Here is a 27,568-nt window from a genome sequence, read left to right on the forward strand (position 1 = left end):
GATAGCAGATGGAGACATGACTCCCACTCATTCCTAAATAATGCCAGCTCCAATGATTCCCATTAACTATATTTGCATCTTTGTGTAAGAATCAGGACAGGAGCAATGCAGGGAAGAGGGGGGACAAAGGAAACACCACCAGGCCAGGGTATATTCTGTCCAGACCATGGTCAACCAGCTAAGAGGCAGCCTGCTCTGCACAGTTGTGTCATGAACTAGAATGCGAGGTTTCTGGCATAAGCACCTGCCTGAGGTCTGGTTTACACACTTTCAGCATCCACTCACTGTTCTACCATCTCATTACTCAGAAGGCATATAGCATGAGGCTGGGGTTGGAGTGGCACCAAGCTGTCTTCCAAGTCAATCAAATCTCCATGAAGAGTTGGTGGCAGTATGGTAAAGGAAGGACCTGAGATCCATGTCCCTGAGGCAGATACAAGACAGTCTGAGGCTGGGGAGCTAGCATACTGGTGATGCAAAAAGATCTTCATTCCTGAGATTCGTGGGTCCCAGGTTCAGTCCTGAGCACCACCATAAATGAGAGCTGAGCAGTGCTCTGGGGAAAATGAAAAAAAAAATTTTAACATATGAAGACAGAACCTGGCATCACATGGCCTAACCCAGGACTCTATCTCCCACCCCACCTCCACAACACAACTGAGAAGATGGATCAGATGGATAGGCGGCTCAGCAGAGCTTATGTTTTGTAAACCTGAGCCTTCAGGTCTAGATTCCTGTACATTATGTGACCAAACTGATGCTCTAGTCTCAGTCTCTTTCTCATCAAATACATCTTAAATTAAAGGCACAGAGGGGCTGGGTGATAGATCACCCAAAAGAACATGTGCCCCATCATATGTGAGGCCCTGAGGCCACATGGGAGCACCATGGATGGCATCAGGAAAGCTCCGTGGATGGCAAAGCAGTGCCATGGTGTCTCTCTTTATAAATAAAAACAGAAAATTGAGCCAGGAAGGCTGCTCAGAGGTATCACACATGCAAAAGGCTCTGTATTCATTCCCTCATACCACATGTAAATAAATGAACAAACAAAAGATTTGCAAGTTTGAGGCTCCAGACAAATTTCCAGGGGTCCCAGTTCAGTCCCCAGACCCACCATATGCTAGAGTCCAACAGACTTCTGTCTCTCTCATGAAAGTACATGCACCTTAAAAAATGGAAAATGGGGCTGTTGATTCCCATTTCCTTCACATCTCTGTTTGACCACTGTTGGGACCATGTGTAAGCCTGATAGAGCTTAGGGAGAACCACCCCCATCTTTGGATGGAGGTCTGAGAAGATAACCTCTTGGTAAGTCTCTCTCAACAGAGGTGAGCATAAGGGGGGAAACTCAGACTTGGTTCTTTCCTTCTTGACTCTCAGGCCCACAGATACCCCAGTACTTCCCTCCATTAACCACAGGCCACATGGCTGCAGATTCACTTATTCAAAGTCACCTTCTGATCACAGAAGAACACACCTTATCACACACTTCATCACACACCTCAGACCCCAGACAAGAGAAATTCCAAACTATATGGCCTTTTGATATTCATCTTCTCTCTGTCTCACCCTACGAGTTTAACCCCTGTGCTTCTCTCAAATACCTTTGGATAATTAAGTTGCTTGTGTCATGGAGAATAACTGTTTTGTATCTCATCAATTCTTGTAATACCAGACCCCTACCTTGGGGGCATGCTGACTGTTAAGAAACCTGTAATTTCTGACATATTTCAACAATAATTACCTCCATTGCTTTTCTATTTAACTCATGTCAATTTTGCTAATAAACGGACTCTAGGATTCTGGGACTCAAGGACTCAGATTCTAGATTCACGCTAAGAGTCCCCTGGTGTCTTTTACTTCGTGTCACCCCTGTCGTGAGCGAGAAAGAACCAGCCCGTTACCTCTCCCCTGGAGGACACCCTGCCGGAGAAGGAGAGAGAGACACCCCGAAATCTGGCGCCCATAGCGTGGGGCAGAATTTCCTGACCCCAAGCACCCGGTTGAAAAAAATGCTGGTCCAACTGTAGAGGATCAGGACCGTGACTCCAGGAAATCAAGAAGCAGTACCAAAGTACATCAGAAAGTAACCCCGAGGCTCTCGTTTGAGTCCCTGTGATCTTTCTCTCCTTCTCCCTATCCTTCAAGCTCCAGGGAAGCTCGTGGAGTGGACACAGAGAAGGAACCTCAGCAGATCAGAACCCTGGCCAGGCTCTGAGAAACTGAGTGTCCTTCCCATGTTTAATCTTAAATGAGTCTGACCTAATTTTTTCCTCTCCCACTTTTGTGGCATTTTGTTCTATACCCTCTCCTAATTTCTGAGTCAATCAGACATTAAAGTGGACCTAGGCATGGTCTTAAAACTGCTATTTACTGCTTAAAAGGAAAACGCAAAAGATAAAGCTTTTTTGTGACGGCCAGAGCCCTCAGAAAACGTTAACCCAGTTCTGAGTGAGATATTATTTGGCTAGCAAGTTATTCTTTAAAGAAAGAAAGAAATCAATCAAACAAGACGGTCTCTTTAACTTAAAGGTTATTAGAGAACCAGCACACACTTTTGATAGCAATTTAATGATTTGTTTCTTTAAAAATCTAAAATGTACCTTAGCCCAGAAAAGAAACTTCCAAAATTTTTTTCTCCGCGTGGTGGTAAACTAAGCCCGCCTGTTCTATCCGTGCAGCCAATCACATCACAGAGCTCCTGCTCCACAGATTGGCAAAGACTGCAGTCAATCATTCCTCTAGCCACACCCACCCCTCCTGGGGTGGGGTGGGGGGGGAGTGGCTGTGAGCTAAGAAAAAAATTTTTTTTTCACCAAGAATGTCTGTTTTAAATTTGTGTGCTAACTTTGTTTTCACTAATGTGTGTTAACCCTCTGAAATAACTAGATTTTGTTTTAAGTTTTAAATAAGATTTAGTTAAGCTGAATGTGATTTTAAAGATCCTGACTTGTAGAGTTGGCACACCTTTACCAGACTAAAATATAAGACAGTTTCGTCCTTCTGATAGCTAATATCAGCATCAGTTCATTAGTTAGAGATTTTCTGAGATCTCTAGGCGTGGTTAGATGCCTCTGCAGTCTCTCATACTTGTGAGAATTCTAAATATCACCAGCACCCTAATACCAACTGCCACTGTAACAAATTCCATGCTTAGTCTGGCTTTCTAATGACCCAGTCAGGGTAGAGCAGTGGCCTTGCCAGGAATAAAGGGTTAAACATGATATTCCTGGCCTGATAAATTTTTTTTATTCAGCAGATGTGATTCAACAAAATTATTTAGTCTAATATTGTCATCTAAAATAAATGTAACAGTAAAAATTTATTTTTAAACATTTAAGCTATGAGGTTTATCTTAGCTTTTTAAGTGAAAGATCAATTAAGTTGTGTACCCACCCTTGTTTATAGCTGCCCTAAGGGTGTGATAAGCTTTGTGATAAACAAAGATTCTAACAAACTAAGTTTAAACTATAAATCCACTGCTTCTGGAAGCCATCTTTTCCCTTTTTGTTGCCCTTGTTTTTATCGTTGCTGTTATTATTGTTGTTATCACTGCCATTGTTGTTGGATAGGTCATAGAAATACCGAGAGGAGGGGAAGACAGACTGGGGAGAGAAAGACACTTGCAGACCTGTTTCAGTGCTTGTGAAGCAATCCCCCTGCAGGTGGGGAGCCAGGGGCTTGAACCAGGATCCTTACACTGGTACTTGAGCTTTGTACCATGTGTGCTTAAGCTGCCATGCTATATCGCCTGACCCTCCCCCCTTTCTAAAACAGATGTAGATATTGAGAGGGATGGGAGAGACAGAGAGGGAGAAAGACACCTGCAGCACTGCTTTACCACCAGGTGAAGCTTCCCCCTTGCAGTGGGGCTCAGGGTCTTGTGGCCTGAACCCAGGTTCTTGAGCATGGTAATGGGTGAGCTCTACATGGTGCACTACCACCCTATCCCAGCACCAAGCTTCTGAGAGGGTGTAGAAGAGTTGAGGCTTGGAGGTGAGTGAAGACAGCATCTTCTGGAAAGATCCTCTTGATCAGAACTCTTTCCTGAAGAACCTATCAAAGCAGAATTCTCCACAGTTATACCCATCTCTTAAGAAACAAAGCCAGGGGGAGTCGGGCTGTAGTGCAGCGGGTTAAGCGCAGGTGGCGCAAAGCACAAGGACGGGCATAAGGATCCCAGTTCGAACCCCGGCTCCCTACCTGCAGGGGAGTCGCTTCACAGGCAGTGAAGCAGGTCTGCAGGTGTCTATCTTTCTCTCCTCCTCTCTGTCTTCCCCTCCTCTCTCCATTTCTCTCTGTCCTATCCAACAACGATGACAACAACAATAATAACTACAACAATTAAACAACAAGGGCAACAAAAGGGAATAAATAAAATATTTTAAAAAAAAGAAACAAAGCAGGAAACAAACAAGTGGCTTTACAAATAGGGTGCCTGCATGCAGGGAGTGAAGCCCAGGCTTAAAGTCCTTCCCTCCATGCATAGGAGAATTACAATGGAACCGGTGGAAGCTCCAGAGCTGGAGTATCTCCCTCCTCTGTATGTTCCTGTCTTTATAGTTTAAAAAAAAAAAAACAGAAAGAAAGAAAAACTTGGTCTATGAAGGGGATAAATTTCAAACTTTTGCAATGGTGCCTTTCACAAGGACAGAGAAATCAGGGCAAGGGTTAAAACAAAGCTTGAGTAGAAAATGTGATTCTGTGTAGGAAACGGGAATAGGGGAGAGTCACAAGAGGTTTGCAGGGTGAGATCCTGTCCTGTCAAGTCACATCTGCTTTTTTCTACAAGTTCCCAAGTGCCCTACCAGGAGAGCAGGAGGGTAGTGGTGTTGGAGACACGGTTAGGGGCAGTAAGCCAGCCATGGCCTGAGTGGCAGAGACAGACTAAACTTGTATGAGAGAGCATGTGGGAAGGAAGCTCACCAGCACCTGCTTGCTCCCCCTGGAAGTGATGAAGGAGAGAGCTAAGAGCCAACAATTCTGTCTCCAGCTCGGGAATAAAGAAGGGTGTTGGAAGACGGGCCTAATCACTTCTGAAACACTATGATCATCTGGTGCCAAAAGATCTTCAGGTGTCTCTCAACAACTATGAAGATCCTTCACTGTGAGACTCTGTGCTTTAAGAAATTCTCCAAGAGTCACAATCAAAGCTTCTGGCTGGAATAAAACTCTTGGCATGGCTTGGAAACACTGTACTGCTTCTACTAATAAGACACAAATACCTGAATGCTAAAATCTTCATGGAAAAGCTAATTCTATAGTATACCAAGTAGGGTTGTCACATTTAGCAAATAGTGGGTTATTGGAAAAGTCATGATGCATTTTTGCATAGAAAAAATATTTCATGACTTTGCCAAAAATGCAATGGTGTAACAGGAGCCCTTGTAAATTTGAATTTCAGATAAGTAACTAATTGTGATTTAGTATCCGTATGTTCCATGTGATTCTGGGATAGTTATATGTGACAAAATTATCTTCTGTGAATCGAAATCCAAATGTAACTGGTTTGTGTGTGTTTATTGTAAGCCCCTTAAGAGTCAAGTTTCACTTCAGATGATGTCCAGAGATGGCAAGCGTGGGATGTCAACCCTTGAGCTTCATTACTCTGGTGAAACCTTTCCTAGCTCATAGGACTCCCTAAATCCATTTTGAGTACTGCACTTCCTAACAAAGCCTCAGAACTGAGATATAGACCAAGGCCCATGATATAGGGCATATGTGCACATCTATCCATAAGTTAGGGGAAAATATATATCTTAAAGTAAAAGTGCACTAGTTAAACATAAAAAAGTGAAAGTTCACAATAGTTTGCAGTGGCTCAGTAAGTGCAGCAAGCAAGTAGAAAGACCTAAAAAAGATATCATAAAGTACTTAATCAAATAGTTTCTACTTAGACCTAGATCCCACCCTCACCTACTTCCTATTTCACTTCCCTCAATCACTCTAAAGCTAACCTTGTCAGATTAAGTAAGGAGTACAAAAGCTGAATATGGGAAAGAGACTGGCAAACTCTAATGATGGTTCTCTTGATCACTACCAGGCCACCCCACCATTGAGGGCCCTAGTCATGGAGTGCTGGGATTCCCACATAGATATGATGGACCTACACCTCTAACAGGTCCCTCTATTCACTGTCACTGGTCATCTCCATCGGGAACAACATCAAAAGACCTCTTGTGGGACTCTACAGGACCTTTCCCTCAATGTGGAACAACTATGGTAGGGACAACTTCCCCACTCTCTAAAGGAAGGCTGGGTCAACATACTCTGCCACTCAAAGAAGACGGGTCCTAAAATGAGTGCAGCCTAGAATGTTCCTAGCTATGACTACAGAATGTGAGCTCAGACCTTCAAGGATACAGAAATTACACAGGCTCCTGAATGTGGGCCCCAGATCAGATTGATGTGGTTTACAGTTAACAATATGTATATACTTTTCTCATATTGGGGAGCAACTCTCTTCCATGATCCAGCTTTCTAGTCCTGTTTCCAACCCTGACACTATCTCCCCAGACAATACCTTTAGCCCACCTGCATGTTATGTCAAGCTCAGGCAAAAATTAGTAGTCACAGGCCCCTTGAAATATACCTAAAGTAGACTTCCTAGCTTTTTCCAAAATGGAGAGCCCCAAATCTCATCTGCTACCATGATGCCAAGCTGACTTCCCTGGGCAGATGACCTCACCAATGTGTCCTGGAACCTCACCTCTCCAGACCCCTGCCCACTACAGAAAGAGAGAGACAGGCTGGGAGTATGGATCTACCTGCCAATGCCTAGGTTCAGCAATTACAGAAACCAGACCTTACACCTTCTGTACCTCATAATGATCCTGGGCCCATACTCCCAGGGGGATAAAGAATAGGAAAGCTATACTGGTTTTTTTTTTTTCCCCTGAGCCTGAAATCTGATATGCAGGTGGATCCTAGTTATTGTCTAGGGAGATGATGTCATGGTTGGAAAAAGGGTCAGAAAGCTGGATTTGGGAAGAGAGTAGCTCCAAAATATGGGAAAGGTGTATAAATATTGTTGACTGTAAACCCCATCAATTTGATCTTATCTGGGGCCCATATTCAGTATAGGAGCCTATGTGACCTCTGCATCCCTGTAGATCTGACCTCGCATTCTGTGCTCATCTGTAGGAACAACAACAAAAAAAACTAGTATAGCCACAGGCCCTTTGGAATGTAACTAAAATATGCCTACTAGCTACTAGCTATCTACAAAATGCAGGACGCCCCCCTCCCAACTCTTCATCTGCACAACTCCAGCCTTTAGGTTCATGGTTAGTCAACAGCTTGTTTGGCTTTATATGTTAACTCTCTTTTCAGCCACCAGGTTCCAGATGCTAGCATGATGCCAACAGACTTCCCTGGACAGACAACACCACCATTGTGTCCTGGAGCTATAATGCCCCAGAACCCCGCCCCACTAGGGAAAGAGAGAGGCAGGCTGGGAGTATGGATAGACCTGTCAGTGCCCATGTTCAGAGCTGAAGCAATTACAGAAGCCAGTCCTTCCACCTTCTGCATCCCATAATGACTCTGGGTCCATACTCCCAGAGGGTTGAAGAATAGGAAAGCTATCAGGGGAGGGTGTTGGATACAGAGTTCTGGTGGTGGGAATTGTGTGGAGTTGTACCCCTCTTATCCTATGGTTTTGTCAGTGTTTCCTTTTTATATATATAAAAAAAGGATAGGAACGCTTCCAATGGAGGGGATGGGATATGGAATTCTGGTGGTGGGAAATTGTGTGGAATTGTATCTTTCTTAGCAAACAGACTTGTCAATCATTATTAAATTAAAAAAAATCTTGTCCAGTAGCTAAGTGTCATTCATGCATATTATCAGAAACATTCTGCACTGATACCTTATTTTTTTTTAAGTTCATCTGATAGTGAACTAAAAGAGGTTGTTTTAAGAATCCTCCTATGTTCATGTGTCATTATAAAACATCTTTTGATAACAAGTGAGTCACTTCAAATAAGTGTTTCTTTGGAATTAAAGGCTACCATACACACCCTCTTGCCTCTGTCCCCTAAGTTGGAAAGGAAACCAACATCTGGGCAGGCAGAGAGCTTTCCCTTGTACTCAGGAGACTTCTGAGGTTTTTAGGTGAGAGGTAAGTTCCTCCCAGTTCTATGTTTAGTTGCCACCCCAAGGCTGGGAGACCTCCCTTCTCCTCCCCTTCTTCCTCCTACCCCAGCCCAGGATCCTCCCTCCAGGGGAGTTCTCCTTTCCTGTTCCAGGGAGCTAAGCCTTAGGCCTAAATGCAGAAAATCCTCACATGACACAGGCAGCCATTTGCAACAATGATCACTTGCTGTGACTACAAAGGGTGGCTGCTAGGATGCTTATTTAAAAGAGTGGCCCAAGTGAGGAAGGGGATATTTCTAGGTCAGAAGAAGGGGAGAAAGAGAAGATGGAGGGGGAAGTGGACTAAGGGGAGGTGCATGGCTAACTGAAGTCCCCAGACAGTGCTTTGTCTTGTCCTCCACCCCGTAACCCTGGAGAGTAGCTCAAACTTTGGGAAATAACTCCTTAAAGCCTCTCTAAGATACCCCAGAGCCTATCTGGGTTTTGACAAACATATTTAAAATATCTCCAAGAGATTAGAACCCTGAGGGAGAGGGGTGTGTGTGTGTGTGTGTGTGTGTGTGTGTGTGTGTATGTGTGTACACATACTCCTTAAAGCCTCTCTTAGATACCCCAGAGCCTATCTGGGTTTTGATAAACACATTTAAAATATTTCCAAGAGATTAGAACCCTGAGGTGTGTGTGTGTGTGTGTGTGTGTGTGTGTGTGTGTGTGTGTGTATACATACGTGCAAAAACAGAAGATACATGGGCAGGACAGGGAAGACAGCAGGCAGGTAGACTAGAGCCCCAGAAAAGTTAGGCCCTGCTAGAGACAAAATACTAAGATGCTTATTTACTGTGAAAGTCTAAAGACACACACACTCCAGTTAGCACATGAGGAAATCAGTCAGTGGCTGGCCTCTCTTTTTTCTTTCTCTTCTCACCGGGGTTATCAGTGCCTGCACAAGATATTCAATGCTGCCAGCACCCACTTTTTCCTTTATTTTTTTTCTCTGTATTAATTGGATGGAGAGAAATTGAGAGAAGAGGGACAGATAAGGAGAGAGGCAGACACTGACAACACTGCTTTACTTCTCATAAATTTTCTTCCCTGCTGGTAGAGAGAGGGGGCTCAAACCCAGGTCCTTGTGCATGCTAATGTGTGCACAAACAGGTGTACCACTGCCTGTCCACCGTGGCCTCTCTCATGCCTGCACTGGCACTGGGGGAGTCTCTCAATAGTCTACAGGATCACATGCTTGAGGAGAAGGTGAGCAGATGTGGTGAGCCCTAAGGGCCTCCTCAGTAATCAGGAGCAATGGCAATAAGGATTCTGTGGCTATGAGTTCAAAGTTCTAGAGGCTAACACATGCCACTTACATACAAGTGTGTAGTGAACCAAATGGGAAGTATTGTTACCTGCAGATTGTCATTTACCTAAAGGAAGCTTCTTGGGAGTCAGGCACTCACTCCTGGGCCATTTTGAGAGTTTGTAAGGCTTTTTAATTCCTTATGTTTGGCAGATGTTGTAGATGTGATACTCCTTGTGAACTTTGATTTTAATAGACAAGCTTTTGGTAAAATAGCCTGATTCCTATTTTAATTTCAGCTCTGAGAAAAACACATCGACACACAGAAGTAAAAAACATAGTTTTTAAAAGCTCCAGCAGTCAGTCCTGGAGATAGCACAGGGAGGGTCCTGACGGCCAGCATTTACTCCTCCTACTGGCTTCCCCATGTCACATGCTGTGGCAGGGGTGGTGGGCACAGAAATGAATAGGAGAGGTGACTGCTATCAAAGAATGTATAGGGATAGTGAGATTTTTATTTTATTACTGTTATTTTTGCCAGAGCACTGCTTAACTCTTGCTTTTGGTGGTGCCAAGGATTGAACCTGCAACCTTAGGCATTAAATCAGAACCTTAAGCACTCAAGCTGTTTGTATAAACATTATGCTATCTCCCAGGCTCTGGGGCCAAGAGGACAAAGCAGCTAATTACAATAGTCTGACCATTTTCTTGGGAGGCCAAGTGGCATTAATGAGAAAGCACTTAGCATAGTGATAGTGTACACCACGGCATGAGTCCAGGCTCAGTAAGTCTTCCTGGTGGTGTTAAGATTAAAGTTCAGAGAATAAGGAACCAGACAACTGGGAGATGGTAAAGGAGTACTTGTGGATTGTGGGCAGGGGAACCTGGGGATTGTGTTCAGACAGAGGAAAGAACTGGACTTGAGCAAGGACTTGGTGCCTGTGCTGTCAACATCCTGAGGTGAGGTCTGTACTGCAGGAATGTGGTGTGGTTCTGGGAGGAGACGAAGCAAGTGTGGAGAGAGGGAGGGCTTCTGTTGGGCAAGATTTTCTAAGCCATATTAAGGAGATGTGATTTTATTATAGAAGCAATGAAAAACCACTGAAAGCTATTAACAGGAGAGTGATGAAATCACATTTTCATTTCAGATCCCTGTGGCTGCAGTGGAGATTGAATAAAGCAGACCTGGCAGTTGGAAGCTATTCCAGAGGAATATGGCAGTGTGGGTAAGCAAAGAGGGCCGAGGCAGTAGAGGGGGGTGAAAACTTCCAGAGGGAGAACTTCTAGGGGAAAACCTATGGAAATAGCAGCACTGGCCATGAGGTGCCAGTGATATAAAATCAATGAAGCCTTGGCTATATTGTTTTAGGCAGCTTGGTAATCTGATGTATTCTTCACAGGTGGTGGGAAGGTAATTGGAGAGGAAAAGCAGCTAAGGTTTGAAGATGTAAGTTCTGAAGTCCCTCACAGGCAAAAGAACAAGTAAGTCAAGCCAAAGCTGGACATGGTTTCAGCCAGATATGGCAACTTGAGGGGGAAATTTTCAGACATTTACTGTATCCTTGCCAATGGAGAGGCAAAGAGAATTGGTCTAGGGAAAAATCCTCAGAAGCACCAATACTTAAGAGATGCACAAAGGAAGAGGAATATGACAAAAAGTCTGGGACAAAACCACCAGAAGGGCAGGAAGAAAACCAAGACAGGCTTTACCAGACCAGCAGTGGCAAGGAAGGAGTAGCAAAAAGAACAGGAGTTCAAGGTGGGCAAATGGTAGAGTGGGGTTACAGCTGCATCTAACTCTGAATTAGGAACTTAATTTGACTCCTAGAAACGAGTCAAGTACAGATCGCAAATAAACTCAACCTCCCACAAAATGCATTCCAACCTTCCTAGAGTACATTTTATAACATTTTCTTTCTTGAATGAGATGTTGGATCCTTGAGTATGTATTTGGATCCACTAAATTAATCTATGTGTGTCTGAGAGAGTTCCTAATAAATTTTTAATGGAGGTCCAAAACATATCAATGAGTGAAAGGAAATCAGGTTCTTGAGCAGCAAGCACAGTAGTGTTTCCATGTGTGTGGAAAGGTCCTAGGTTTAGTCCCCTGCACCACTGTAAACCAGACCTGATTGGAGATCTGGCTAAAAAAAAAAAAAAAGACAGACAGAGGTTCATTAATCAGTTCAATGATGACCAACTCTGGTTAATCAGAATTATAGTCACTTTTACTTCCTTTGTGTTCTACTATACTGCTTGGATTTTTATAATGTAAACATGTAAAAGTTTTATACAAGTAACAAAATGCTTTAAAAATTAGAAAAGCAAGCAGTATTATTTGATATGGATTGGGAGAGGCATACAGGAAAGTGGGCCCTATCCAAGGGACCGACCAGTCAATGCCCATGTTCAGCAGGGAAGCAATTACAGAAGCCAGACCTTCCACCTTCTACAACCCACAATGACCCTGGGTCCATGCTCCCAGAGGGATAGAGAATGGGAAAGCTATCAGGGGAGGGGGTGGGATATGGAGATTGGGTAGTGGGAATTGTGTAGAGTTGTACCCCTCCTACCCTATGGTTTTGTTAATTTATCCTTTCTTAAATAAATTTAAAAAAAAGAATGAAGAAGGAAATAAATAAATAAATAAATAAAAAGGAAAAAAAAAAAGAAAAGCAAGCAGTAGACTCTTCTAGTTTGCCCTGTCCCTCACCCACCCCCATCAGTCACAGAGTCCCCCTAAGGGGATGGCCACCCTTGTCTTCCTCTTATAGAATATGCCATACCGAAAACAACACAAGAGATACTTCTCTAGCAGCATTTTGGTCTTAAAGGCAGAGAGAAGTGAAGCAAGAAGGAGAACCTTCCTTCCTCTTTTGCCTACAGATTCACAGACTCTGCTCTCCAGCCTCTCTGGGACTTCTGAGGATAAGTGGTCTGCTACCTTCCTTGCTTTGAAGTCTCCTGTGCCTCATAGAGTGATCAGGTGTATATAGGCTCAGTGAGATCTGGGTTTAGTTCCAGACAGAACCTCTTACACAGCAAGTGACCTTAGACAACTTACATCCTTTTACACTTTGAACTGACACTTAGTGATCACTCTCACATTGTAAATGGGAGCAATTTGAAAAACCTGCTTGACAAGAGTTGTTGCCTTGAAAACTAAATGAGGTCAAACTGCCTAGACACTTAGAGCAACTCCTGTGCATAGTAAGTGCTCACTAAGTGGAGGCCAATGTCTTGTGTTTCTGTGGACAGGAGCAGATTTCAGCAAGCCCTGGATAAGGAAACTTGACCTCTGTCACCACCTGTCACAAGGCCAGAGCACAGCCTTTCTCCTCTGTCCACTGACATTTTTGATCTGCTCTTACCATTATCACTTTTTCTTTTTCTTAATTTTTATTGGGTAGAGACAGAAATCAAGAGGGTAAGTGGAGAGGGAGAGGGACAGGGAGAGAGGGAGAGAGAGAGAAACACTACAGCATTGCCTCACCACTTGTGAAGCTCTGGCCTGCAGATGGGAACTGGGGGCTTAAGCCCTGGTCCTTGCACATGGTAACATATCAATCCCCTTTCCCACTGTTTCTGAGCCTCCCAGCCCATTCATGGAAGTTGCCCTCTAACCTCTGCCAGTCCACTCACCGATTGAGCATGTTGGACTGGTATATCCTCTTCTCGTGAGTGTTGTAGCAGCTGCTCTTGGGCTCGGGGATGAAGCTGTGCTCAGACAGCATATCAGAGGCAGCGGTGGTGATGATGGCGATTCCATCCCTCACTCGGGCAGGGAGGCCATAGTCCCATTCATCATAGGACACAGAGATGAGGCCTGTGGGGAACTCTGAGGGCACTGTGTCCGTGTCTCCTGCCACCAGGCTGGGCACGATCCATGTGTAGCCATAGCCAGTCAGCCCTACTGAGTTGGCCACTTCAAAGATGTAGGTGGCTTCTTCCTTTGTGCAGTAGAGGAGAATGATGGGGCTCTGGAGTTTCTTGAGCTGGTTCTGGATCTTTGAGTCTCCATCATCCAGGGACATGTCCAGCAGGAGCACTTCCTCCAACTCCCAGCCCACGAAGCTGTTCTCAATGGTGCTGCGGATCTTGTTTACAAAGTCCTGGTAGCCAGGGAAGTAGGTGGTGACAATAGAAAAGATGTACCAGTCATACTCCTCCATGATGTTGAGCATGACGGATGCCTGCTGCTCGATGGAAGGGCCAAACTGGAAGAACATAGAGGATTCATCCTATAAAGGGGGAATGTAGGGAACAACAAAGAGAGAGAAATCAAACCAAGGATGGTGAGGTGGGGGAGTTTGAATCATGTGGCTATAAAGGTTCATGTCTATTATTTAAGTTCTCACATAATTCCTTTAAACTTGGACACATGCTAATTGCAGATATATGTCATGCCTTTCTAAAAATTACCTCTTGGGTCCTAGAGAAAAATCAGTATAGCTCTGTACTGTCCTTGTCTAAAATCCTTGGGTGAAGAACCTAAGGCAGGTTTCTCAAATCAAATCTGCTAATATCTTTAGCAAGACAGATAAAGACTCACATAATGTGGAATAATGACTGAGTATATTCATATCAGTCAGTTCAGGGAAGGTTTTACTGTGAAATTAGTACAGGAGCACACATGTACACACACACAGACAGACACAGACACACACACACACAGACACACACACAGACAGACACACACACACACACACACACACACACACACACACACACACGCCAATTCTGAGCACCTTCTGTTTTTTTCTGCTTCCCTTTGGGGAGAAGCCATTTTCAATGTTTACAATCTTAAGCAAGTCTTGGGTTGGTATTTAGAGATTTCAAGTCCTTCCTTTTTACATCCATCTTATGGTTAGGAGAATCTGACACCAGATAATGGTGCTGAGAGTTAGAACTGGAAACTCATTCATATAAGGGCTGTGCTCTACCACTGAACCATTCCCTAGCCCACATGTTCTACTTTTGAGACTTTCAAACATCTCCATTGTCCAAGTGCATCCCTAAATCAGAGTAAACATAACCTGAAAAACAAGATCAGAAAAGAAAACACAAGTAGAACCTGAAATGGAATTGGCATATCGCACCTAAGTAAAAGACTCTGGGGTGGGTGGGTGGGGAGAATACAGGTCCATGAAGGATGACAGAGGACCTAGTGGGGGTTGTATTGTTATATGGGAAACTGGGGAATGTTATGAATGTACAAACTATTGTATTTACTGTTGAATGTAAAACATTAATTCCCCAATAAGGAAATTAAAAAAAAAATCCCAATGTAGATCTACCCTTCCAACTGAGCTATGGGGTGGTATGGGTACACTGGCTTGGTGGGTTGGTGGGGCAAAGGAAAAGAGGCATCTGGGAGAATCCTGAAAATTATAGGACAGAACCTAGTGGGGGTTGTATTATTATATGGGAAACTGGGGAATGTTATGAATGTACAAACTATTGTATTTACTGTTGAATGTAAAACATTAATTCCCCAATAAGGAAATTTTATATATATTTTTATATTCAAGACCATAGATATTTAAGCTTCATTTTAGAGCAGTTTGGAGAGAGAAGACAGTTCCATCTCTTATTCAATAATGCCACAGATTCTCACTGACCTCCGTGACACACACACACACACACACACACACACACACACACACACACACACCTCTGCCAATTCTGAATACCTTCTGTTTTTTCTGCTTCCCTTTGAGGGAGAAGCCATTTTAAATGTCTACCAACTTAAGCAAGGCTTATCTTGGTGTTTAGAGATTTCAAGTCCTTCCTTTTTACTTCTATCTTATGGTTAGAAGAATCTGACACCAGATAATGAAGAGCCTCCGGGCCCTGACCTCCCTTCTCAACCTGCTTTACCTGACAACCCCTGTACCACGGCATCTCTCTCTTTGCCTGTGTTCCCTGTCAGAGGGCTTCTTTCAATCCTGTAACAATCCAGGCTACAGAAATTAGTCTTTTTCAAGGACCCATTTTCCTTTTTATCTCCTAGACTAGAGCTCCAAAGGACACTTTCAAGATCCTGGACTTTGAAACAAAATTGGATGGTGATTTCTGAATTCAGGAACATATAGTTGCACATCTGAGAAATTATCAAGTATTTGGGGGGGGGCACTGCAATTGAACAGAACAGGCACTGGAAGCTTTCCAGCTAGTGTCCACAGCCCCTGGTTTGATAGTGGGCTAAATTACTAAATCACTAATTTAAAATACTATTAAAATATACAACATTTACATGGAGGCCTCAGAGGACTATGAAATTTAGAAAAGTTGGGGGTAGGATAGAGGTAGAAAGGTGGGTGGGGTAATGGAGTGAATTTAGATTAGAACAGGGAGTTAATGACTGTTCTAAACCATGGGCAGCCCTTGCTCCTGGGCTTCTATTAGGATATAGCACTGCCCTTCTGGTGAAGTTGACCTTCTTTAAATTAGAGGATATAGTGGGAGTCTAGAACAGCACAGCTTAATTATTCCAGCACTTGTCAGAGGCCAACAGAGACTTGCTACTACAGGGAAAGAAGGCCAACTGACAACCATTCCAGCAGAAAGGATATTGCTTTCAGGAGATCATGCATTTTCCTTGCTATAATTCCAGTCGAAGAGAATTTAGGAGACTCTCACGTGAGCCACATTCTCAAAATTTCACCAGCCCTGTGGCCATGACAAGTGGCAAAAGCTTCCAAACACGCTTTAAAGTGTGCAGGTTTCAGAGGAAAAGGATCTCAAACATAAATGAAGTCAGTGCACTCATTCTGTGATAAATGAACAGATCTTATCTCAAGGAGGTTCTTGAGTACCCAGAAAGTTCCAGCAACCATGAAACCACAGCTGGTTCAAACACACAGTGAGAGAGAGCCTTGAGGGAAAAAAATAGCATGTTAAATGAGTCCATGCTAATGAGATTGAATTTTAAAGAAAACCAATCTATTATATAGCAACCTGACCCTCTTCTCTTTCAGTCTTGTCTTAAAACTCTCCCATGATTATAAATGAGTTCCTAAAGTAGCTGCCAGCTACTATGAGGAGGAAGCCAAGGCAGGGTAGAAAGTAAACAAAGGAGGAAAGAGGGAAAACAAGCAATAGTTCCATCTTCCCCCACCATATCTATCCTCAACCTACCTTCTAATTCTGTCGTCCTCCCCAATCATCCCCTTTACTGACTATTCTCTCCTATCAATGCCCAGTTGAACATTGTAATTTTGCCAATCCTTCATTAAATAAGGATGCCTTATGTAGCCATTTTATCTATGGCACTGAACGAAAATCAAAAGACAAGAGTTATAGCTCAGGCCAATGTTTCCCGGCATAATGAGTGGCCCTGTGTTATTCATTTAGTTGACACATTCATTTGGTATACAGCAATCGGGAATGGGATAGCTCTTTTTCAACAAAGCTTTGGGCTAACTATAAGTTGCAGGCAGTGACAGCTTGTGCAAATTATGGCTACCAACACAAATCAAAGAGCAATCTCCATATGTGCATGGAGCGGAAAGACTTGGTGGCCATGCATCCATCTTTGTAGGTACCAGCATGCACCGCAGGGCCTGCAGGACGAGTCATCCTGACAATGAAGGACAGGGATATAATTCAACATGTGGCTCACCAAGTTTGCCTGCATACATTCACCTCTCCTAATGTCATAACAAACTGCTGATGTGCAGGGTTTCTAGGAGCAGCCTTCTCCACCAGGAGAAGATTCACAACCAAATTTATTGTATGTATGAACTTCTTGAATCTGCCATGAAAATTCCTGCATTTACATAGGAGAAGGGGTGTCACAAACCCAGGATTTCATACATGCAGTGCATGTGACCTACTGAGCTCTAGTCTTGGCCCTTTGAAAACAGAGAGAAAGAAAGTGAGACAGCAGTGTCACCCAGCACCACTCCACTGCTCACAAAGCTTCTCCCCTGCAGGTACGGACGGGGGAGGGGTATGTAAACCAGGGTCCTTATGCATTGTCATATGTGTCTTACCAAGTGCACCAGCCCCCTTTGAAAGTATATTAAGATATTCCTGCAGAAAAGGGCCAGCAGGAAGGAGACAAGAGATGAAGACAGAAAGATGCGATTGTACATTAGACCCATATCTGGAATCACTGTGTTGAGAGACCTCTTCACTTTGGTATATCTGGTGTTTATTTGCTAATAAGAAAGAAAAGCAGGGATTTTTTTTTTTTTCCACTCTGATCTGTCTCAGAACATATTTGCTGGAAAGAACAAGCAGTATATTAAATTCCTGTTAGGTGTCACCCAGATTCACTTTGGTAATCAAGGATTAACTATCCCTGTTGCTGATAATCCCCATGGCAATGTGGGTGGTTGTCCACCCACTCAGGAGATGGCATTGAATGTTGATAAAGTTGTGTCTGCTTTCTTTATTCCAACACAACTCTATCAACATTCATTTCTCTCACATAAATCAAAACTTCATTCCTTTTCACTGCTGAGTATTCTCCATGGTGTGGATTTGCCACAACTGGGCTTTTAAAATTCAATCACTGATGGACTTCTGGGTTGTTTCAGTTTGAGCTATTGTAAATAAAATGAGGCTGTACTTGTAACACTTTATAGTATTGTAAGCCCTTGGCAAATCAAGATAATTGGATTTAAAAATAAATCTAGGGCAGGGGCCAGGCAGTGGTATATCTGGTTGAGCACTCACATTACAGTGTGCAAAGGGGATGCATTGGATCGACCTTCTTGTGGTGCATCCCGTGAGTACCCATTCATTGGGGAAACTGACGATCCTTCCTAGCCGACTGAATCCACATGGATCCCAGTCACTTTCAAAGCCAGCAACAAGCAGCTCCTGACAGCTTTCAACCTGACGCTGTTGACTGGCTACGGAAGAAGGGCAAAGGCTAGAAGAAGAAGAAGTGTGCAAAGACCCTGCTTCAAGCCCCTGGTGCCCACATGCAGGGGGAAAGCTTCACATGTGGTAAATCATGGCTGCAGGTGTCTCTCTGTCTCTCTCCCTCTCTAGCTTCCCCACTATTTTCGATTTCGTTCTCTCTATATGCAGTAATAAATATATTTTAAAAATACATCTGGTGAAATAGCTAGTTTAGAAAAAGTCAAAGTCCTTGACCTGATCCCCAGGCTCTCCTTGGGCCTTTCCTCTCCCTTTGCTCTGCACTCATTGCCTTAAACATGGAGGCACTCTCCAGCTCCAGGCCTTTATTCTGGTGATTTCCTCCACCTGAAACTTTTGCCATTAACCAGAAATACCCCGATTAAACAGGCAGGTCTAACACATGCTCCTCTTTCAAGTCTATGCTAGAACTTCTCCACAAGGTCCAGCCCTACCCCTCCATGGCTGAAAGCCTGCTCTCTCCTGCTGCCACTAATTCTCTATCCTGTTACAAGTTATCTTATTTTTTTTCTACCAGGATTATTTTTGGTGCTTGATGTCTGCAGAACTCTCTCTCCCAGTGGCCAAGTATTTTCTTGCCTCTAGAGAATGAGAGAGAGAGAGAGAGAGAAAGAGAGGCAGGAACACAGACAGACATTACAACATTGCTCCACTGTTAGTGCAGCCCCTTCACTAACACACACACACACACACACACACACACACACACACACACATGTGCATGCACGCACACCCCATGTGATGGCCTAGGGTTTGAAACAGATCCTTATACACGATTATGTGTGCACTCTACTGGAGGACCACCTGGCAGTCCCCTCTACCTCTTTTCTCTGGAGCATGCATCACCACCTAACATCCTACACATTGTATGAATACTCACTCAGCATGTTAATTTAGGAAATTATTCCTTCTTTCTAACTATAGAGTGTAGACATGGTTCTTGTCTGGTCACTTCTCTAACACAGAGCCTAGAAAGGGACCTTTAAATTTGCAATGCCACAGGGATTATGAGCCTGCTAGAATATTAATTGTAATTTATGATTATATAAATCTGATTTTCTCTCTAGTCCCTCCTACTAGTATATGAGTAGAGAAAATCCTTCTGTCCTTCCAAATGCAGTTCTTGGGGAGAACCTGTGTCCAACAGAAAACAAAGACTGTCAGGCTGCCACTACAACTAGATTTAGAAAGCAAGTGTGAAAATGATGGGGTGAAGGTGAAAGGTACCCCAGCTGCCCAAAGACAAGTCCTAGGTATTTCTTCTCCTCCTTTTCCACACTGAGCATAGAGATAAGGAAACTTGTTGGGAAGAAAAAAAACAAAACAAAAAAAAAAGAATCTCTTCCCTTTCCTCAAATAAGGGAAGGATTCCCCCCCCCCCCCAACTCAAAGAGGCCCTCTTCTTTGTTGACTAGGAATTCAGGTTCCATACCATCACTCCCCCCCCCCATAACTATAACCAGTGTTAGCTATTTGAGGTAAGTTTAAATAGTGCCAGAGTTTTGTCAGCAACGCCTTGCAAAATGAGGAAATGCCCATTGTTCTCCAGCCTGGCCATTAACCAGAAACACATGGAAACATACTGGTGGGAGTCCTATGAATTTTCCTGCCTGCTAAATACCAAATCATTCTTTTGTAAACCCTTGTACAAAAGGGAAAACACTCTAAGTTTTCAAAAGACCATGAACAGAAACTCAAAACAGATTGGGTGAGTTCGAGAGCCATTCTGGACAGCCACACAACTCGTGGAAATTGGCTCTCTTCCTGATCTGCTCCTTCAGGTGATTATGCATTCTCCTTGCATTTTACTCCATTTTCCTCATTGAGTATCCCTACTGGATCTACTTCGAACACTGAATTTTAGCTATATCTAGCAAACAACTAAAGGCATTTACTTTAAGGATGTCTCCAAAGTTCTTTACATTCTAGGTCTGAGCAGTTTTATAACAAGAAGGAAACTATAAGCAATAGACAGGACAATAAGAGTGGAAGAACAAAAAGGCAGACTCCTGCTCCTTAGAACATCCAAACGAATTAGAGAATTAAGCAAGGAAGCAAAGGGCCCGGAGAACACTAAGAGAACTTCTAGGGTGTGCCTGTGCTTCTCTGTAAAGTATCAAGACTGTTAAAACCCTAACAAGCCTATTTCATTTCATCTTAAATTAATTCCTGTCGATGGCCTGTTCCATTATGCACATCAAAACAATTCTCAGATGGGTTGGCTTGTATTTTTATTAAGAGGTTCTTCCAGATAAAAGAACATGCTGACGAGTTCAGCAACAATCAAGTTCTGTGAGTGAATAAATGTACTTTTTAATAAATGAACGGGGAAAAGACAAGGTAATGGGGAAAATCGAGGGATATAAAATGGGTAGAGAAAAACTGAAGAAATGTTAAATAGGATTAATTAGGCAGTGGGCTTATCCATACCACACTAAATTGTTCTTGTGCATTTAGGCAGCACTAATGTTGACCGGGACATTTTACAGCATAAGAAGGAAAGCATCATAAATTGAAATTATATAACCAAAGGAAGACAGACCATGACATTTTTCATTACATGTGAAATACTAAACCCCAGATTTCCTATGCCACTGAAATCTTTCCATTTCCACTTTACAAAAGAATTGCAATCATTATTAAAGAACAGGGTTAAGCACAAGCCGATGAAGGTACTTGACGTACCAGCAGCATTTTTCAGAGGAAAAAGGTGGACATTTGTCCCAAACAAATGCACATTCCCATCTCCTCAATCGGATTTCATCAGAACATCATGTTCATATAGCAATGGTAGTATTTAGAGACATGACATGGGGAGGAGTCCACAAGAGGGCAGGGCAGAAAGGCATTTTACATCTGATTAAGCTGCAGAGGATAACAAAAGCACCCACTAGTTCTTGATTCAGTGATTGTGTTCATGAGCATGCTGCCTTCCTGCCATCCCTGGAAAATAAAGGGCTCTTTGTCCTTGTCCCATTTAGTCAGCCACAGTCCTTTGGCACAGGTTAACAAGCCATTGGTCTGATGACAGAAAGAAGGCTTCTGAGCAACATCCTGTGTGGGGGGGTGGGGTGGGGGGGTGGGCGGTGTGTGTGTGGGGGGTCCTCCTAGGTTCCTAAACAGGAGACACTGAAGACCACTTCCTTGTGCACAGCACAGTGCGGCTGTTCACAATCTGTACAGATTTGAATGCACTCACATCTCCCAGACCAATTTGGTCTTCAGTCTAAAATAGGCAACATAATCTGAAGAGCCCCAGAAATGGAAATCAAACTGCATACAAGCAGGTTAAAAATATATAGATTTATTATCAACAGCTTGTCAGCACCTGCCGGCCTGCAAGACTGGGAACTTGAGCCTCCCTGCACCACCATCTTTAAGCAGGTCGAGCCAAGACCATTAAGCTGATGTGGATGGACCTGGTCAGATATAAACAGGGCCACCCAGAAGCAGCTTTCCCTTACCAACAGTCTTGCTATGGGCCCAGTCCAGAGGACTCAGATGTTCCTCACAGTCTGAAGTTCAGTTGCTATGAGGAAGAGTCCTACACAGAACTCCCACCTACTGTCCTGTCCCTGAGTCCTGTGATATTCTTGATACTGGCCCCTGCTCTTTGAGTCTACAGATGACAGCAGAGGCCTGGCATGCCTATCTTTCCTGAGCAGAGAGATAATTAGCACACTGCAGTCGACAGGTTTATGTTATTCTGTCTACTATTACGTCAGACCTCTGCAGTAGGACTGTCCCTCCACGCCCCTCACCCCAATGTTCAGACTGACTTTTCAGGGTGGTCAGGGCAGGCCTTTGTTATTTCTTGGTATCTGGAATGGAGGTCAGTGAGACCCTGTGGGTTCAGAGGTGTGGTTACAATAACCTTAAAGAATGCAGATCACCTGTGTTGAAGGAGAACTCCAGAAATAACCCTTATCTTGGGGAAAACTATCTCCAGATCTAGAAGAAAGGTTTTATCATAGATAGTTATTCCCAGTTAGTAATGTGAAACCCACACTGTCCTGCCACAGAGTAAAACTGATGTCCTATATAATGTTATTCAAGCTAAGTCTTTGTTCACCTTATATTGAAGACTTCTCTCCTTCCCAGGATTAATCAACTCTTCCCTTTCTTTGCCTTAGCTCACTCATAGCTACTGATAACCAGCACAAAAAAAAAAAAAGGAAATCTGTTAATAGAATTGATAACATGACAAGATCTACTAGAACTCATAGCCAACTCCTAATTTGATCTAGAGATAGCCATGTAATTAGCTTACTAACCATACTCTCACCCATATTCCCAGAAATTATTCCTCTCATTTTTTTTTGCCTCCAGAGTTATTGCTGGGGCTCAGTACCAGTGCTATGAATTCAGTGCTCCCAGTGGCCTTTTTAAAATTGTTTTTTAATATTTATTTCCTTTCGTTGCCCTTTGTTTTATTGTTGTAATGATTATTGTTCTTGCTATTGATGTCATTGTTGTTGGATAGGAATTTTTTCCCTTTTTTCTTCTGTTTTTATTCAACAAGGCAGAATGAAATTGAGATGGGGGAAGGTAGATAGGGAGAGAGACAGACCCTACAGACCTGCTTCACTTCTCATGAAGCATCCCCCCTGTAGGTGGGGAGCAGGGGCTCAAACCCAGATCCTTGTATGGGTCCTTGCACATATATTTAATCAGGTGTGCCACTACCTGGCCCCCTCTTTCCACGTATTTATATGCAGAAGGAATACTTGGTTTGGAAGATATAGATGCTTCAAATGTGGTTCATTCTTTGTGTCCCTTTAGATCCTGCAGTCCTGGTTCCATAGATAAAAACCTCCTGGATAAAGTTAACTAGACTACACCCAGAGCCCAACCTGAGTTTCCTTTCTCCTCTCCTGTTATGGGGGAACTGAAATGCTATCAGCATCTCATTTTGACTCTAGGAGATCCACTAAATAGGGTCATCACTCACGACCTTTCCCATTTCTTTTTTTTTTTTTTCTTTAGAGAAAGAGGCAAAGAGTGCAAGAGACCACTGTACCAACACTTCCTTCAGTATGTTGGGGGCCAAGCAACACAGTTTCCAAGTGAGATATTATGCCAGTCCACCCTTTTGTAGAAATAATAAATTAACAAAATAACTCATTTGTTTATTCTTATTTTGATGGCTAGTTGTGGGTTTCTTAAACCACCTTTAGTGGTTTCCAATATTTTTTTTGTTTTTACTTGGGGGGTAATGATTGACAGTACAGTCATAGTACACTATCATGCACCAGGACCCCAAAATTCTCTCCTGCCCTTTCCTCCTGTTTTTCCAACATTTCAATAGTTCATCTCATTTCATTTGGATACTGTCCCCCTGGTGGAGACATTCAAACAGGAAGCTCAACGCCCATTTGGCATTTCTAACAGAAAGCAGCTCAGCGCTTATCCATTCACTCATCCTCATCAGACACCTTGGAGTGCACATCCATTGTTAGCTGCTAGCACTCATTAATCTCTGATCTGGATCCTTCACAGTAGGGTCTCTGTCTACAGATGAATCATCCCAGACAGTTACGATTCTTATATATAGTCTCATTATCTTTGTAACTGGCAGCGGCAAAACTCACCTGATATTATCAGGTTTACAGTAGCTGACAGGGAATTCCAATCTATGCTTACAAAACAAAATGGGAGTGTCTTCATGGCTTGACAATAGCATTTTCATGTCAATTTGGAACTGCTGAAAGGTTCTGGCGTGTTGATAGTTTATAAGTGCAGCTCAAGCTCTCTGTTGAACAATGTCATCATAAGATCACAAAGAAGAGACATTAAGCAGAGTCGCTTGAGGAGACGTTAAACCAGCTTTAAACAGCACCATGAGTGAATATGAGAGAATGATTTTTCCCAACCCTTCAAAGAAAATTCTATTTCTCAGGTATATAGGCCAAAGAGTCTAGTAATATTGACTTAGATAAATTCTTGTATGTCTTGAATCTTTTATTCTACAGATTAAGCACACTGGTTCTTATGCTTTCCTTTATGATAAGCACCATAATAGACCTTCAAAAATCTCATGGAAATTAATCAGGTTGATGTCAAGATGAATAATGGTTCATCACTGTCCAAGTTATTATGATACTCTCAGCATGATCTTCCTTAGTCTAAAGAATCCCCTTCATTTATTATTTTTGTAATATCACTGAGCTACTTCAAGTGTACTAGGTATAATGCCTACATGATGGCAACTGATTCTCATGCCCTTATTAAGTGAATTCTGCTACTTTATCCATTTCACCAATAGAAAGTGATCTTGAGAGAAATTACGAATAAAGTTGGGTCTGAAGTCAGTAAACATTCAATTCCTCAAGCTTATGTCACTTTAAATTTATTTTCTTTATTTTTTAAAATTTATATTTGAGGTTAGGGGTAGATAACATAGTGGTTATGCAAAGAGATTCTTATGCCTGAGCCTCCAAAGTCCTAGGTTTAATTCTCCATACCACTATAAGCCAGAGCTGAGCAGTGCTCTGGCAAAAAAACAAATAAATAAATTCATAGGACAGAAGGATAAATTTAAATGGGAAGGAGAGGGAGGGACAGAGGGAGAGAAAGACACCTGTAGCACTGCTTCACTGTGTGGTGACGCTATATGCCCCAACACAGTGGTGACGTCAGCTTTGGCGACAGAAGGCTGACAGAGTGTGCAGTGATCTGCGCAGGTGCATGGTGGGCTGTAGGTGAATCCAGACTGCTGGTGTGCAAAGCATTGTGGGTAGGCTGAATAGACTTAAAAGGACAGCAGCCAGAACTCAAGGCTCTTTGGCTGCGGCTTCTTCTTCCAGTCAGATGCCTCTCAGCAGAGGTGCCCCAGGCATCCATCCGCCATGTCTACTTCTCCTGGGAACTGAATACGTGTGACTCTGCTAGCCTGTAAACTTTTAGACCCCTCTACAGTCATGAGCAACCTTTACCAGAGCTTATAATTGTTTATCTTATGGGACTTCTTCTTCTAGCATTTGCCCTTCTTCCGTAGCCAGTCAACAGCGTCAGGTTGAGCCTGATGTAAAGTTTCGAGACCTCCTTTGAATCTGGAGAGGTGGCAGTCATTGACTATGTGGGTCATAGTCTGTCTGTAGCTGCAGGGGCAGTTCGGGTCATCTCTGGCTCCCCAGCGATGGAACATAGCGGGGCACCGGCCATGGCCTGTTCGATAGCGATTGAGGAGGGCCCAATCATAACGTGCTAGGTCAAAGCCGGGTTGACTGACGCTTGCAGGGGTCTGTGATGAGGTGTTTGTTCTTTACCTCAGCTGACTGCCAACTCTGTTTCCAAGAGACTGGAACAGAGAAGTTCAGTGTAGGCGCAGGGGACCAGATTGGGTGACAAGACGTCAAGCGTTGGACAGGGTGGGTGAAGATATCCGCGTATATTGGCAGGTCTGGTCGAGCGAAGATGTGGGAAATGAACTTAAATGATGCCGCATCCCAACGAATATCTGGCGGGCCGATGTTGCTAAGAACTGGCAGCCATGGAACCGGGGTGGAACGGATGGTTCCAGAAATTATCCTCATGGAGGAATATAATTTGGAATCGACCAAGTGGACATGGGGGCTACAGAACCATACTGGGGCACAGTATTCTGCAGTGGAATAGCATAATGCCAGAGACGATGATCGTAGTGTGGAAGCACTCGTGCCCCATGAGGAGCTGGCCAGTCTTGCAATGATGTTATTCCTCGCGCCCACCTTTGCTGCAGTTTTTATGAGATGTTCGTGAAATGACAGAGTGCGATCGAGAGTAACGCCAAGATAGACTGGCTGGGCTTCATGCCGGATTCTCGTATCGCCAAGCTGCACATTAAGCTCACGCGAGGCCGAGGCATGGTGTAGATGGAAAACAGATGATACCATTTTTGCAGTGCTAGGGATTAGTCGCCATTTTTTACAGTAATCATATATCAGAGACATGTCTTTCGTGAGTGTTTCCTCGAGGATGTCGAACTTTGATGCCTGAGTTGCACAGCAGATGTCATCAGCATAGATGAACTTCCTTGAAGAAGTTTCTGGGAGGTCATTGATGTAAATATTAAATAGCATAGGAGCCAGAACAGAGCCCTGGGGGAGGCCACTTATGGGACTAAACTTTGATAACCATATTCAGACTTTATAGACCTAGCGTACGCTTAACCCTTGATGATAATTGTTTATTTTGCCTTTTACCTGTTTCACCCTAGTAAACCTTGTATTAAACCAGTTCCCAGCTCCCGCTGTGAATTCTTCTATATGCGCCACAAGCAACCACAAATCCCACATCAAGTATTAAGTTTAATTTACAACATCAATGCTTGTAAAGCTTCCCCACACTACAGGTGAGTACTGGGGGCTTGAACCTAGATCCCTGTACATAGTAACATGTTCAACCAGGTGCACCAGAGCCCAGCCCATCAAATTTATATCTGTTAGTCACTTCTGTAGCTATCATCAAACCATCTATGCCTTTTGTTTTAAGTCTAAATTGTAAAGTGATGACAACTTTCTAAAACTAAGGCCTACCTACTAGTACTAAGATCAGTGCTTGTAGAACTAAGATTGTAAGTTCTTTACACTTGACTTCTATACATCCTATAGAGCACAATAGCACTGCTTAACTACAATGGACTTGGTAACAGCTGTTTCTTTAGAATACCATACAACTAGTACTTTATGCTTTTTCATCTGTATGCTAAATGTTTATTTAATGCCTGCAATGTGCTCATTCCCCAAGTGTGCTAAGTGAAAGATAAAATCAAAATATACAAAATAATGGATGACTTTCCTCCACTAAATGATTATGTGTGGATTAGAGTGTGTGTAAAAGTGTTGATGAGAACAGAGGTCAATATAGCTGGAAAGATATTTTTAAAGCTTTTATGCTTAGCTCTTTGCTAGTTCTCCCACAACCACTATGCACTGAGCAAACGTATTGTTCATGCATTTGAATTCCAAACACCAGAGTGTGAACAGAAGCGTAAGTGACACTGACTTTGAACTCAGAACTGGATTTGTCTTCTGATGGACAATGAGCCTCTGATGTCCACTATCTCAGACAGTTGGTGGATAAACCTTAGAGTGCATGTCTCAAACACTCTACAGTAAATGTATTACACATAAATCATTCTCCTTGATCTACCTAGCCTTTCATATTCATCTCAGAAGATTAGACTGTAAGACAGGACTTGTGCTTTATGAAGTCAGGATACCAAAATTTTTTTTAAAATACCTTATCAATGATTGCAAATTGATTTTACTAAGTTTTCTTCTCAGTGTTCCTTCATGGAAG

General features: G+C 43.1%; 1 protein-coding gene across 4 annotated transcripts in view; it reads right to left on the reverse strand.

Moving 5' to 3' along the window:
- The window catches only part of GRIN2B (glutamate ionotropic receptor NMDA type subunit 2B), a 494,586-nt gene that overhangs the window by 194,648 nt on the left and 272,370 nt on the right, over positions 1 to 27,568 (reverse strand). For 3 of the 4 annotated variants that reach the window (XM_060194403.1, XM_060194405.1, XM_060194404.1), the window contains one exon: positions 13,034 to 13,632. In XM_060194403.1, the coding sequence (XP_060050386.1) occupies positions 13,034 to 13,632 (599 nt within the window). Of the gene's footprint in view, positions 1 to 13,029; positions 13,633 to 27,568 lie in introns of those variants that run through there. The other variant, XM_060194406.1, reaches the window with a different exon arrangement.

Source organism: Erinaceus europaeus, chromosome 7 (assembly GCF_950295315.1).
Source record: "Erinaceus europaeus chromosome 7, mEriEur2.1, whole genome shotgun sequence".
Classification (NCBI taxonomy): domain Eukaryota; kingdom Metazoa; phylum Chordata; class Mammalia; order Eulipotyphla; family Erinaceidae; genus Erinaceus; species Erinaceus europaeus.